Source organism: Trachurus trachurus (genome assembly GCF_905171665.1).
Source record: "Trachurus trachurus genome assembly, chromosome: 12".
Classification (NCBI taxonomy): domain Eukaryota; kingdom Metazoa; phylum Chordata; class Actinopteri; order Carangiformes; family Carangidae; genus Trachurus; species Trachurus trachurus.
Genome location: NC_139908.1, coordinates 5,689,745 through 5,705,318, shown reverse-complemented (window position 1 = coordinate 5,705,318; position 15,574 = coordinate 5,689,745). Strand labels below are relative to the sequence as shown.

Sequence of the window (15,574 nt, the reverse complement as noted above, 5' to 3'; positions counted from 1 at the left end):
TATCCCTTTCATGTATTTTAGATTATATTTGACTTAATTATCATTGCACAAAGTACAACAAAATTCCCTGTGCCATGCCTGAATAAAAGGAGCAAACAAATACACAACACATGCATGTACACAATCATTCGAGTCATAATATAAAAAACAAAAACAGTGGAAAGTATTGCACAGATTGTCCCATTTATTGCATGTCTATGGTTCAAGTTACAGGATGAGGCAGTTCATTTTCTACATTTGTGTTGTTTATGTTTCTTATTCTGTGCTCGACCACAGAGCTCATACAATCCTGTGGCTGGAAATTCGCTTCTCAAAACCAAATTTGTATTAATCCGCAGCTGAAAATAGTCCCCCAACAGATGCACAGTTTATTCCTGTTGAATAGGATCGGCCCCCAAAAAAACCACATGACCCAGCTGTTCTAGAAAATCTCTGAGCCTCTTTTAAGATATAAAACTATAGATATGTGACTGTTTGTCGAACATTTGTCATAAGAACATCAACTTCATCCTTAATTTTGATGTAAACATAAGAAAAAGCTGCAGTAAATGGAGTTAATGATAGTAGATGGATGTATTTTACAGTTTCCATATCATTAGAAAAGTGTTGTGGCCAAAATAATAAATGAATAGATTATACATTTCTGAACTGATATGATACTAAATGTGTCTCTCTCTCAGCCCTGGACGCCCCCAGGAGCCTGCAGACTGTGTCCCAGACCGACAGCAGCATCACCGTGGAGTGGACCAACAGCGAGGCGGACGTGGGCAGCTACAGGGTGAAGTTCAGCCCCATCTCTGGAGCCACGCACGGGGAGGAGGTGTTCCCACGAGGCCCGGGACGAACCACCACAGCCACCATCACTGGTACAGACTCAAACATTTTATTAAATATGATCACACACACAAACACTGCAAAGAGAGAAAACACTGAGGAAAAGGACTTTATACTACTGAAATTGTGTGTTTATGCAGCAGGATCATTTTACTTTACAAGAAATCTTTAATAAGTCAGTTCAGTCCAGAAATAAAAGGTTTGAAATAAGGAGAAAACACTGTTTTTATGTCAGTTTTGAATCGATCACAGAGCCAATATTTACACATACAGACAATTTAAAGACATCTATCTTTGGACTCAAACCCAGAACCCAGAAATTACTTACCGCTGTGCCCTTATAAATAATACTACTTCTAATTTTCTCACATTCTCCTTTTTATTCTTTAACACACAACTCAACTCAACTCAAAATTTATTTATATAGCACATTTAGAAACAACCTTAGTTGCCCAAAGTGCTGCACAACATACATACTGTAGAGTCAAGTGCTAGCAATATAGATAAAAACAGCATAAATCATCAACATAGAGTAACAATAAGATAAGGAAAACAAATAAAAGCTATACTAAAAGATGAAAATAACAGGTCACGGTTTCAGGGTGAGTTGAAGGCCAGTGAGGAAATACAAGAAAATAAAGTAAACACAAGAAAATAAAAGTGTAACTTGCTGTATAACAGAGAAATATTGAAGTTGGCTCATCTTGAAGTGAAAACATACATCTTAAACTCAGGAAACTGTTACTACACAGAAATGGGCCCAGGAGGATATAAATGTTTAATAAGTTTTAGCAGTGAACATCAGTGTCCTTTTCATTTCATGCTGTTGAGCCATTAAATAAAAAAGTATTGTACATGTAGAATAGTAGGCCGATTACTCAATGTTAAGATTTCCTGACGAACTGAAGCATAAAAGACACGTTCATGGTCAATTAAAGAAAAAAACTCTGGCTCCAAAGATGGAAACTAGTGAAAAACCTTGAAAACAAAACAATTAATCTCATATTTCCACATATAATATTTTAAATCTCAGGATAATTGAGAGTGAAACCTCAGAGTGTTGACCTTCCTTCCCTCTCTGCATCTGTCTGTGTGTGTCTGTGTGTGTCTGTGTGTGTGTGTGTGTCAGGTCTAAAACCAGGGACGGAGTACGGGATCGGAGTGACGGGCGTGAAGAACGAGAGAGAGTCTCTCCCCGCTACAACGAACGCAGCCACCGGTGAGAGACGACGCCGAGCAGCTGTGAAAACACTCGTCCTTCACCACCTCTTCACAAACACACACACACACACACACACACACACACACACACACACACACACGCACACACCTCCATCCAACGTGGGTGGTGAAATGAAACTAACAGAGGAGGAAAAGTGATTTATTATAAAAAAAATTGCGTACTTACTGTGAAATAAAACAGGTATTTGGCCCAGAAAAATATGTTTTGTATAATTTGTCTAAAAAGAAAAGATCCCTGTGTGCTCTATGAGAGCTGGTATTCTTGGTCTTCATATCGAGACAGGCAGATATGTTGGCACAGCAGAAGACGATAGGATTTGTAATTTATGTGACATCCAAGAGGTGGAGAATGAAATTCATTTTGTGTTCTACTCTACTGTCCTTTCTATGACTCTATAAGACAAAAAATGTTCAGTAAAGTAGATCCAAATAACGAATTTGTGTGGTTAGACGATACTGAGAAGCTAAAACTTCTTTTTCATTTGAATATTTTTGCATTTTCTTTATTTCTTGAAAAGGCTTGGGCAATGAGACGAAGAGCGATATATAGTTGAGTACTGAAAGTAATCCGAATTTGTTTCATTCATTCATAAAAACTTTTTGTGTTTTTTCCTCCGTCAGACATCGATCCTCCCCGCGGCCTGGAGGAGGCCGAGTCCACCGAGACGTCGCTCACCCTCAGGTGGCAGAAACCTCGGGCCAAGGTCAGCGGCTACCGGCTGGTGTACGTGTCCCGGGACGGCCAGGTGGAGGAGGTGGAGATCCCGGCCTCGGCCACCAGCTACGTCGTGTCCAACCTGACGCCCGGGATGAGCTACACACACACTCTGACCGCAGAGCGAGGACACAAGAGCAGCACACCAGTCACGCTGACGGCGTCCACAGGTGGGTGGAGAACCACTCTGGTGCAGGTTGATGGAAGAGTTCTGTTTGTTTTGTTTTTTTCAGGTCTCTAACAAGTGAAAGGTTCATTTTCTCTTCCAATGATTTAAAGGGATAGTTCAACATTTTGGCAAATTGGCCCATTGCCATAATCCCTATAGTCACAGCAGTATAGGTTTGTTAGCTTTAATTGTTGGTGCAAGCTATTTTTAGAACGGCGGAGCAGAGCCGCGAGCTGCTCAGAGCTACGCGACGGAGGCTCATGGGATTTCTTGGTTTCCCTCATCAAACTCATCAAATACACAATCCAACAACTCCAAAACGCTCTGGTGGACAAGTTGTGACCTGCACATTCACCACGCAATGAGATAATAACACAATGTTACCAGACAGAGTTGTTCTTTTGGAGTTGTTGGATTGTGTTTTGATGAGTTTGATGTGGGAAACCAAGCCTCCATAGCGTAGCTCTGAGCAGCTCACGGCTCTGCTCCGCCTTTCTGAAAATAGCTTGCACTGACAATTAAAGGTAACGAACCTACTCCTAAAACTATAGGGATTGTGGCAATGGGCCAATTTCCCAAAATGTTGAACTATCCCTTTAAGTTTAAACATTTAGATATCTATAATTATCTATGTTAATCGCATATTCAAGTTTTAATCCTTAAGATTTCCATGAAAATAATTGTTTATTTATTGTTTCTTCAGGGCAGATCTCTGTTTTAAATGGTTACCAGCATAAACACAAGTCATTCAAAGGAAAACCAGGTTTTATTTTACTGATAAAAGCCAAATCAAATGACTTAAGGTGTCAAACTGGTGAAACTGAGAGGGGCTTTTATTGTGAAGCAGCCACAGGAAACTTCCCGTTTCCACCAGGAACCACAGATTTGAAACCTTAAGGATTAAAACTTTGAACACAGAGTTTTGACGGCTGGAAAAACAAATAATAACCCAACAGGAAATGAGATGCTTCTTGATTTGTGCCCTTCTTTTTGTTTTGTTTTTTCCTTGTAGCCACTTTCACGTTTTATTTAGCCGACTCAGACGACCGCGAGCTAACGACCCCCACAGGCTCGGAGGACAATGTCATTAGCTTTGCGTATTTAGACCCGTCAGAGCCACCGTTCTCCGGGACGGAGCCCGAGGACGAGCGCGAGGGAGCGCTGACCGTCTCGGGCGTCACGTCCGATGGATTTGACGTCTCGTGGAGACTAAAGGCTCACGACAGAGCTTACGATCACTTTGCGGTGCAGTATAAAGACACTCGGCGGTCGTGGCCGGCCAGAGAGCTGCGACTTCCCGGAGATGCCACGGGCTGTAGAATCGAAGGCCTGAAGGCATCGACAGAGTATCAGATAAAACTTTACGGGAAAACAAACAGGCAGAGGTCTGCGCTGCTTGACACTGTTGCTGTCACAGGTATAAGCTTCTCTATCAGACTGATTATTGATTATAGACGCTGAGCTTTTATAGATCAGAGCAAATGGCAGTGACTTGCATGCTCTTAGAGAGTTACCCTCAACACATGACACAGCTCTGGAAAACATTAAGAGAACACTTCAAAATGATCAGTTTCTCTGGTTTTACTATTAACAGTCAACTCAACTCAAAACTTTATTTATAAAGCACTTTAAAAACAACCGAAGTCGACCAAAGTGCTGTACAGATCAATAAAACATACCATATAGGCGTGTGTTTGAGTAAAATTAACACTTTTGTTTTATTCTATAAACTACTGACAGCATTTCTACCAAATTTGAAATAAAAATGTTGTCATTTAGAGGATTTATTGGCAGAAAATGGCAACGAGTCAAAATAACAAAAAGGTTCCAGTGTTTTCAGACCTTGAGTAATAATAACGCAAAAGAAAATAAGTTCATATTAATGTTTAAACAACGCAACACTCATTTTTATACTATGCTGCATTTGATTGAACTCAATTTATATTCGAGAAAGTGAAAGTATAGAATACATAATATAAGACTGTGTTGGTGTTTTTAATCATAATTTCAAAAAGAATAATTATTAGTTAAAAAAAAAAAATTTCAATTACTAGACATTTCAGGCGACCCCATTTGAACTCCAGGCGACCCCACGCGGGGTCCCAACCCCAAGGTTGAAAAACACTGGAATAACCCCAATTTTAATCACATCAGTGGTTTTTATAAAAATAAATTAAATATGGTTTAGTTCAGGTGATTAGTGCCTCTTTAAGTAGAGTGAGTTGTAGAGAAGCTGATTTATTAAGAACATTTTGGAGTGGACTCTTTTTTTTCAGGGTGCTGTATATTGTCCAACCTTTTAGCATGACACAGTGTGATGACAAACCTGACAGAGGTGTTTATTTATTTATTTATTTACACACACACACATCAAAAGCCCATGTGACCTCATCCCATCTGTCATCTCCGAGGCTTCAGAACGACGGCACGATTCAAACACGAGAAGAAATCGACCGTCAGATCAGATTTCTCCTTAAAGTTTGAGCCGTTTGCCTCTGAACGCTTCGTGCCACTAATCCCCTCCACCACATCCATCCATCCCCATTTTTAAAAAACGACCCGCGGCGGAAATGAGGAAATGACGTCATCATACGTCACTCGCATGTCAATCAATCAGAGTGACTGGAGCGGTCACAACAACAACAACAACATGGCTGTGCATGGCTTCTTCATCCATTTGAAGACGACTGTGTACTTCCACCGCGGTGGGCTACTCAGGACCTTCAAAGGTTAATGACGCCGGCTCAGGGGTCATTAACGCCGGAGCTGATGCTTGATGACTGTAGAAAAAAAAACAGAAAAACTATGTGGATCGAAGTGAAAGCTGTTTGCAGGATCATTTAAATTTAAATTATCCCTCTGTGTTTTCTTATTTTAACCCAGTTTTTTCTCCGCAGGTTGTTTCTTTTCCTCTCCTCAGCAGAGCCAGTAACACATTCATACTTTAACCTGCTTTTATTTACCGTAGCACCCCAGCCTACCTCCGCTGATGTTCTCACGCTGAGCATCAGGGACGCCGCCGCCACCACGAGCTCGCCGGATAATCAAACAGTTCAAACCCTGCGTCCTCGTCCTGTAAACACTGAGGCTCCTCCCACCCTCGGGGAGAGGTCCCCCGCCCCCCCGGGGAACCTCTCGGTCACCAACGTGACCTCCACTAGAGTAAGCGTGGCTTGGTCGGCGCCCGACGGGGCGTTCGAGAGCTTTGTGGTGGAGCTCAGTTCTCCGTCAGGGGCCGCGCAAGGTCACGTGACCTCGTTACCAGGAAGTGTGAGAGAGGCTCAGATCGAGGGTCTGTCGCCCTCTACAGACTATGATATATCATTACAAGGGCTGGTGGTGGAAGGGAAGAGATCTTTGCCTCTCAGAGTTTTTGCCACTACAGGTACATGAAGCAAATATTTCTCTTTTTTTTTATAGGAATTCATCCTCATCAACAACATCATCATCATCACTTTCATTTATCTTTAATGCCTTAAATATTTCAGGATGGCTGCATGGTAATTGTCTTTTCCACAGATGGTTTTATTTTGAAATTCTCCTTCATCCCATATCCTCTCAATCCCCTGACTCTTCTTTACACTGACGCTACAAAAAAAACAGAGATTTTGAAATTAAAGTCAAAATATTGAGAAAAATTTGTCGTAATTCAAGATGTTGTGTTTCAAGAGTCGTAATATTTTGAAAATATTATAATATTTCAGTGTTTAAGTCATAATATCTTGATAATAAGTCATTTATATGTCCACATTAAAATGCAATATATGTAACAACAGCAACAAAGTTTTAATATATCTACGATTAAAGTCACAATACTGAGAAAAATAATTATAATTCAAGGTTTTTTATGTAATTCTGTACTTTAGGAATCTTAATATTTTATGAGTTAGTCACAATATTTCATTGTTTATGTCAGAATATATTGAGAATAAGTCAAGATTAAACAAAAAAATCATCAATCATTGTACAATTAATATTTTGATAATATATCATCATAATTAAGATTCTAACACTGGAAAATATAAAATTTAATGTCATCATAGTCATTATATTTCAAAATTAAACACAGATGATAACAACATTAAAGCCCCAACATTTTGAAAATAATTAAAGTTATAATATTTGTCCAAATTAAAGTCACAATATTTAAAGTTGTATGTCTTAAGTCATTATTTGAACCTAAAAATCATAATATTCTGAGTTTTAAATAATTTAGTGTCAAATTCCTTCTCCAAAATATTACAACTCTTTCCTCTGAACGTTTTGTTTGTAACTTTATTCTGATAAAAGTTTGATTCTAATTTCAAAATCTCTCTTACAGTATATATTTTTCCTGTTGTCTTTCCTGATGAATATTGTAAAGGCATGTAAGGGTCTTTTATTTTATTTTATTAATGAATCATCCATCTTGCCATTCAGTTGACCCCCCCTGTGATCTGTCTATCTACCAGCGGAGCTGAGGCCCGTGGTGGTGAACCTCACCATCTCTGACATTACATGGGACGGCTTCACAGCGTCCTGGAGCCCCTCGGGGGCCGAGGAGTTTGACTCCTTTGTCATTGAGGTAACAAACTTGGAGAATTACGCAGAGAGCCAGAACCTGACTCTGTCCGGCGGCGCCCTGAGCCTGGCCATCACGGGCCTCAGCGCCAACACCAGCTACATGGTGGGGCTCTATGGGATGTATGAGGGCTCCTTCACTGAGCCCGTGTACAGTGAAGCCACCACAGGTACCAGACACCTGCAGCGCCTCACTCCTTCACTCTTATTCACTCTCTCTCTCTCTCTTTCTTTTTCTTGCTCTGTTCCCGTCAGTATCTGAGAAGCAAACACACACACACACACACACACACACTCACACACACTCTCACACTCACAGAGCACCGGTACCTCGCTGCATGAAACAAACGAGACCGACATATTGTACGTCAGGGGTGTCAAGTTCAGGGGCCACAAACAGCGCAATTTGGGCCGCACCAGTAAAATAACAGCGTAATAACCTTTAAACAAAGAGAATGCTACTTTTTTCCCCCTTTGTTTTATTGCAAAGAAGTACAAGTACCTCAGTGAGATGCTTACAGTTAATGAACTATCCGGTAACCATTTAATTTACAGGCCGCTAATTATGTGACAATGTCAAGAAATAGTCAAGAAATTACAGTCAATTTCATAGAAATTGTGATTATTTCATCATAATGTAATGTTTTTCATAAAGGCAAAATATTACACATGCTTTTCAGGCCTTCAAGTCCTTGTAATTGATTGTTATTTCTGGCCTATTTCACCGCAATCAATTATTATTTCTCGGCTACATATATTTCTCAACATTACTATGAAATTGACGGTTATTTCTAGGCTGTTTCTAGACATTATGACACAAGTATTTGTTATTTCTTCGCTGTTTCTAGACATTATGACACAAGTATTTGTTATTTCTTCGCTGTTTCTAGACATTATGACACAATTATTTGTTATTTCTAGCCAATTTCTTGACATTATCACCTATCACCCTATCAACGGCCTGTAAATTAAAGGGTTACCAACTATCCTTTTACAAAACATTAAAAACAACCTGAATTTTTGAGAAGAAAAAAAAACGCACAATTTCAACAATATTATATTATGTAATTGTCTATGTCTATGTAATTTTCACACTTTGGCAAATTCATCCCTCTAACCGACCGGATTTGGTCCCTCGGGCCGCGTGTTTGACACCCCTGCTGTACATGATAATAACAACCCAGTTCCTGTTTTTGTTGTCCGTCTTGTGACTGTACGTCCGTCACCGTGGCGACGACAGTGTACTCATACTGAGCTGCTTCATCTTAACCAACATGCCATGAAAAAACAAAAGAAAAAACCATCCTTTCACCCTCCGGCCACTGTTTGTGTCTGTAGCTGAGAGAGAGAGAGAGAGAGAGAGGGGCAGGGTGGTGATGGCCGCCGCCGCCCGAGCTTCATCACCGAGCAAAACCTCCTCCTCCTCCTCCTCCTCCTCCTCCTCCTCCTGGACTGCTGCTGTCTCCATCCCAGTTACCAAAGTGCATGAAAGTGCATCCCTCCTCCTCCTCCTCCCTCCATCCCTCATCCCTCCATCCCTCCATCCCTCCATCCCCTGCATCGTGGTCAGGTTTGACGCTGATGTGCTGCAATGATTGCAAAAGCAAAACCAATAACTTTCACCCTCCTCCTCCTCCCTCCCCCTCCCCTTCCTCCTCCCGCCCGTCACACAGCGACCGACCGCGTGATCATCTCATTTCATCCCATCATCCCCTCATTCAGTGCGTTAATTGATTAACCTTGAAAGATCATTTGCCCGTGGATGTTGTTGTACAGCGCTCACTGTCTGGTGTGAGTCGTGGTGAATGTAGTGTTGTAGAGTTGTGACACCGACACAGTTTATTTTTATTTTTTTCACAGAAGTTAAATATCATCATTTCCTTTTTTTAACAACTAGGTGGCAAATGATTAAAACGCCCTCTCTTGTCGTTATCAAGGTAAAACGCTGATCATTTAATCTGAGGTTAAAACAGTAACAGTGACGCCACCTTGTTTTCCATCTGATAAAAACAGCTGCATGTTGGTTTGTTTGTTTATTTGCCTGGATATATGAATTTCTCATTGCATGTACAAACAAAAACAAACAAAAAAAACCATAAAAATATATAGTGGGGCGGCTCAGCTCAATGTATCACAACAGTTGTTCATTATGTGATAAAAGCACATCATTTGGTAGATGTGTTCATGGGTATGTTTGAAACAAATCTGGATATTGGGCCATCACAAAGTAGTTAGTGGCCGTAGCAGATATTTGACTTGTTAAAATGAATTTAAAAAAATGTCAAATGACTCATTAAAATATTTTTAAAAATGTCAAATACACATTAAATTAAGAAAAATACTGTGAAAATGTATGTATGTAGACATGTGGGACACAAAGGATGCTTTAGTTTGTATCCAACTAATTTATATTTACAGAAGCTTGTGTGAGAAACTTTGATCTCAATTTTGTACTATATATTGCTATATGTTATCAATTGAAAACCCCAATAAAAAGAAGAGACCGTAGACTGCGAATGGCAATGTTAGAGCCAATAAGAAGTTATAAAAAGTTTATTTTCTGTTCAATTACATTGTAATTAGACTTTTCCCACTTTAAAATGTCTCTAAGTTATATTTGTGGTGCTGAAAACATGAATTTTGAAAATGGCTGCCACAGTTGTCAGGATAAAAATTTGCGATGGCACAATATCCAGATTCATTAAATATACTGTATATTCAGCAATGACTGAACCAAATTGTATGCTTTTATCACAAAATGAACAATAGTTTAGCTTTGCTGCCACACTGATATGTTTTTTATTGAAGTTTAACTTTAAGTGCTGATCTGCTTGGAGCTGCTGCGGTGCGACATTATGCAGAAACGATCCTGAACTCAAAGTGCATGATCAGATCTCGCTCCGTGTGCATGAAGAAGACTTCAGATCCTCTCCTTATTCACATCTCACATGTAAAATCAACACTTGCAGGCAAATATTCTCCAGCTCTGAAGGCTTTCTGTCTCTCCTCTTTGGCTTTAGATGACTCTTATTATCATTATAAGTATTTATTTATCTATTTATTAAAGAAAACTAATAGTTTAAAATGGTTTAAAGCTGCTGGGTGAATTACGGTGGTGGACTTTCTATTTGCATGTATTTAATCTTTTATTGAGCTACTCAGGAATTGGGAGTTGGTGCTGGTGAGTGTCCTGTAACTCTGTCCACTTTTATTTTTTAATACGATAAATCAAACCAACCAATTTAGTCACATTTATATACAGCTGCAGAAATGATTGAAGAGACCACTTTTACAAATGTTTCTTAAAAAGCATCTCTACATGTACGGCACTCGGTCCATTCCAGTTTTTTTTTATTTTTAAATAGCAACACAAACACAACTCATTCTGCTTAATGCGTGCGAACCACATTTGGTTCTATAGGAAGATTATAAAAAAACACTGCTGGGATTAAACATTGACATTTTCCCACCAAAATGGATTTATAAACTCTTCCTAAATTGAAATATTTGTGTTGTGTTGTTTAGGAATTAATGTGAACATGTTTTCTTTGCATTATTATTATTCCACGTCTGAAAAGACTTATTATGACTAGTTGTCATTTTCTGCCAATAAATGCTCTAAATGAGAATATTTTTATTTCAATTTTGGGAGAATTGTTGTCAGTAGAATAAAACAAAAATGTTCATTTTACTCAAACACATACCTATAAATAGTAAAACCAGAGAAACTCATAATTTTGAAGTGGTCTCTTAATTTTTCCCCTGGCTGTATATATACATACTTATATATTTATAAGTCCAGACTTAATGTGATCTTTAAAGTGGTTTTGATGCAAATCTAACACTGGTTTCTTTCTTTAGTGAATGAGCCATTGGTTGGCAAACTGTTTATCTCAAACTTAACGTCAGAGAGCTTTTCAATCCTGTGGAACGCCACTGAAGGAGAGTTTGATGGTTTTATCCTGGAGATTATTGATTCTGATTGGCTGATGGAGCCAAAGGAGTATAACATATCCCGGGATGTAACGTCCCACCACGTCTCAGGGCTCAGGCCCAGCACTGATTACATAGCCTACCTCTATGGGACGTTCAAGGGATCCCGAACCAGAGCTGTCAGTATTGTTGCATCAACAGGTATTTTTTGATTTTCTGTGTGTTTATTTTTTATTTTTTTTAGTCAGCTTTTATTAATATTGTAAAGTTGACGTGGAATAAATGAATATATACCATATCTTTCTCTCCCCTGTAGCTGAAGAGCCTGATTTATCCAGGCTAGTTGTTTCTAACATTACCTCAGACAGATTCTCTCTGTCATGGCGGACAGGAGAGAAGGCTTTTGATAACTTTATAGTAGAAGTCAGAGAGTCTGCTTTGCCCTCGCAGGCAATGGGGCGCGCTCTGCCCGGAGACGAGCGCTCCACAGTCATGGTCGGGCTCAAAGCGAGCACAAGCTACAACATAAAGCTGTACGCCAGCGCTGGTGGCCACAACACGCAGCCTCTATTTGCTGTAGCTACAACAGGTATCACCGCAAAAATAACATGCATGTGTGGACACTGCATGTATGTATGCATCCAAACAACAACACAAATTTACTGGGTAACGCTTTAATTTACAGGCTGCAAATTACGTGATAATGTCAAGAAATAGCCAAAAAATAACAAGTAATTGCGTAGTAATGTCAAGAAATAGCCTAGAAATAACGATCAATTTCATAGTAATTAAGATGTCACGATTATAGATTTTCATGGTATGATTAAAAGATAATCATGGCATTACGATTATTAGGCTATGCATTGATTAATTTCACAACGCTATGAATCAAATATAAGTCAAAATATAGTTACCTACGTTACTAATTATTAATACACAAAATATTCAAAGTATCTATTAACTTGAGCAATTATTAATCATCCATGTTTGAAATATTCAAGTCATTAATTGTCATCTAAATGTTAAAAAAAATTGCTTGTAAAGAAAATTTGAATTAACTTATCTATCAGGAAATTGGTGTCCGTGATAGAAGACAGACGTGGCTAAAGAGTGGTTGAACGGACATTACATGACATTCCCGAAAAGTGGTGAAAAATAATTGTTTTGGTCATAGCTAGCTAGCTAACGACGCTAGCTAAAATTAACGTTAGCTACTAGCTAACATTAACATTAGCACTAGTTAACGCTTAATCTCCGCCAATCTCCCATTTTTTCCACCTTTTAACCATATTGAAAAATTAAAAAGTAGTTTTAGCCGTTTTATACGGTTTCATCCAAGGGTTGTCCAACCTTAGAACGTTGCGCAGCTCGTGACATGGAGAGAAGCGCTCTGATTGGTGGATCACAGACTAATCAGAGGGCTAACAAAGGGTGAATTTGTTATTTCTTATTATCACGTAATTAGCAGCCTGTGAATGAAAGGGTTACCATTTACTGTCACGTACCAGTTTTAACTAAAAATCGCCGTGTTCTGTTGTTTTGTTCAGAGGACGTCCCACAGTTGGGAGCCGTAGCTGCTTCGTCTGTGAGCCCACATGACCTCAGCATGTACTGGAGCGCTGTGTCAGGCCACTTTGATGGCTTTGTTGTGCGGGTCAGTGACTCGGAGCAGCAGTCTGACCCGCTGGAGTTCAGACTGCCCGGTGACAGCCGTAACGTTACCGCCTCTAACCTGGTGGACGCCACAGGCTATGACATTGAACTGTATGGTATTTCTCACGGGCGACGCACTCCCTCTGTGTTAGCCCACGCCGTCACAGGTACTACGTATGTTACTCATCCTCATCATCAACATCATCAACAACATTTCAAAGGTTTTACATCAGGTCTTTTAACGGACTTGAGCTTCTTAGTCTCCTGGTGTCAGCAACAACACAACAGAATCAACTCTGAGAGCCATTAAGAGCAAATATGACCTGCATCATATGCACCTGATAAAACCATTTGATGTAACTTTGACTTCCCCACAGCGCTGTACTTGTTTTTCCAAACAGATGTGACAACACAGCAACAAAAGGCTGTAAATACTTCAAACACAAAAACAATACTTCCCATCCACTTCCCATTAACCTCAAAGATGCTAAGTATGGAGGTTAAATCAGTATAAACAACTTGTATCAGTTTTATATTTTGACCTCAATTGTCAAACACTGATTTAGATTTGTTTTATATTTAGTATAAAGAGGAACTCTACAAGATAATAGAGAAAAGGCAACTGGACTTGCATAGTTCTTCTTTAATGAATAGTGACTCTACTGTCATTTAGATAGCATTATGCGCATGATAAAAAGGCTGAGTGATCATATATTTTATCTTCTGCTGTCTGGAGTGCATATAGTAACTGTCAGAAAAAGGCACCAAGTGATGAATCTGAGCTAAAATCTGAGGAATGCACAGGAAGTGTCTGACGCAGCAGTACCACTAACGGCCACTAGGTGTCTCAGTAGATTTCTATTGCGAAAGACTACACAAGATTTTTACCCTTATTAAATTTAAATAATACATTTATTTAACCACTTCAGAGTAATTGTGATGGTTAGATGACTTGTTCCCAGGAGAATGGAGGCTCTCTGCCTTCCACCTAGCGTCTCTTGGCCGAAAACCAACCTTGTAAGATCAGAGCCTCTGACCCGGTGTCCCAGCGGCACCGCGACACAAACACGCCCCATCACCCATAATCTTGTTTATTACAAATAAGCGTTCACAAATATACACATCATAAATAACGTACATGATAAATAACCTTATCCACCGCTCCATGGATTGCTTTCTCACTGACTTTGTTGAAAACAAGCCAAAAACACTTGTAAAAACCTCCTAAGGCGATCTGAGAAAGTTGAATCTAGGTCGACTGGACTTGGTTGTAGATTCTTGAAGGTGTTTCACTTCTCATCCAAGAGTTTTTCTTCTAGTCGGGGAGCCACAGGCTCAAAAGCTCAAGGAAATGGGTTGAACCTGACATCGTCCGTTATACTTTTTATTTGTGTTTTTTCTGTTAACTTTGACACTAAGGAACAATAATTGAGGGGTCTGCTCTGCCGGAAATATCGCGAAAAAAAATTGTGGCCATTTCACTGTATGCACCCTTTATTTTTCGACAGGAAATTGTAAAAAAATATTTTTTTCTTCAAATCCTCAGTAGCCTGGGTAGGCTGTCAATGAATGCATTTCAGATACACAGAACACATGTGGTGACAACATCCACTGAAAAAATAACTCTTAAAACACATTTCTACATGATTTTGTATCAATTTTATGGAAAAAGATTAGGCGTTTTCTCACTTTTTCCCAATATTTTCATCTTTACTTCATTGGCAATCAACTATGGGTCCAGGTTATGACATCAGTCAATGTGTCATCATTTTCAGCAAACAGTATACTCATTCCAGTGAAAAAATTATAAAAATCCAACCAAAATCATTGGTTCTATGATAATTTCACTACTAGCTGGCGATCAACAGGCTCAGAGCCTCAATAGAATTTTAGGCTAGGCCTACTCTCGAAATTCCAAAAGACATACTGGATGTTTAGCATCATGGTACACTCACAAACACGAGCTTAGTATTTGAATGAGTTTGAAACAACCAACAGTTACCAGTGTTTCTAGTTTAGCTGTTAGTTGAAATTCAACTCCCGTGGGAAACCCCCTAAAAAAAGTAGTTGGGGTACCTGTAACCAGACTTTCAAAAATTCCGAAATTTTTAATTTGGCCTTAAAGCAGAAGTGAGTGATATATTTGTGTTAATATAAGTCTTAAATGAGCCGGTGCATATTCTCATTTGTCCAGGTCATAGTATTTCAAAGGAGGTTAAATCGAAAGCAACTGGACTTAGTTATTTGTCTAGGAAGACGTTTCACCTCTCATCCAAGAGGCTTCATCAGTTCATGTACGCAGCTGACCAGGCTGACCAGTCCCAGCCTGGTCAGCTGCGTACATGAACTGATGAAGCCTCTTGGATGAGAGGTGAAACGTCTTCCTAGACAAATAACTAAGTCCAGTTGCTTTCGATTTAACCTCCTTTGAAATAAGTCTTAAATAGTTATATCTTCCAACAGCAATC

The 15,574-nt window shown here is 39.4% G+C and overlaps 1 protein-coding gene across 5 annotated transcripts in view; it reads left to right on the top strand.

Moving 5' to 3' along the window:
* Positions 1-15,574, top strand: part of LOC310994636 (tenascin-like) — a 64,938-nt gene that overhangs the window by 30,850 nt on the left and 18,514 nt on the right. For 2 of the 5 annotated variants that reach the window (XM_083983387.1, XM_083983386.1), the window contains exons 9-12: positions 681-866; positions 1,964-2,053; positions 2,698-2,961; positions 7,412-7,690. In XM_083983387.1, the coding sequence (XP_083839513.1) occupies positions 681-866; positions 1,964-2,053; positions 2,698-2,961; positions 7,412-7,690 (819 nt within the window). Of the gene's footprint in view, positions 1-680; positions 867-1,963; positions 2,054-2,697; positions 2,962-7,411; positions 7,691-11,429; positions 11,655-11,769; positions 12,043-13,000; positions 13,274-15,574 lie in introns of all 5 variants that reach the window. The other 3 variants (XM_083983389.1, XM_083983388.1, XM_083983385.1) reach the window with 2 other exon arrangements.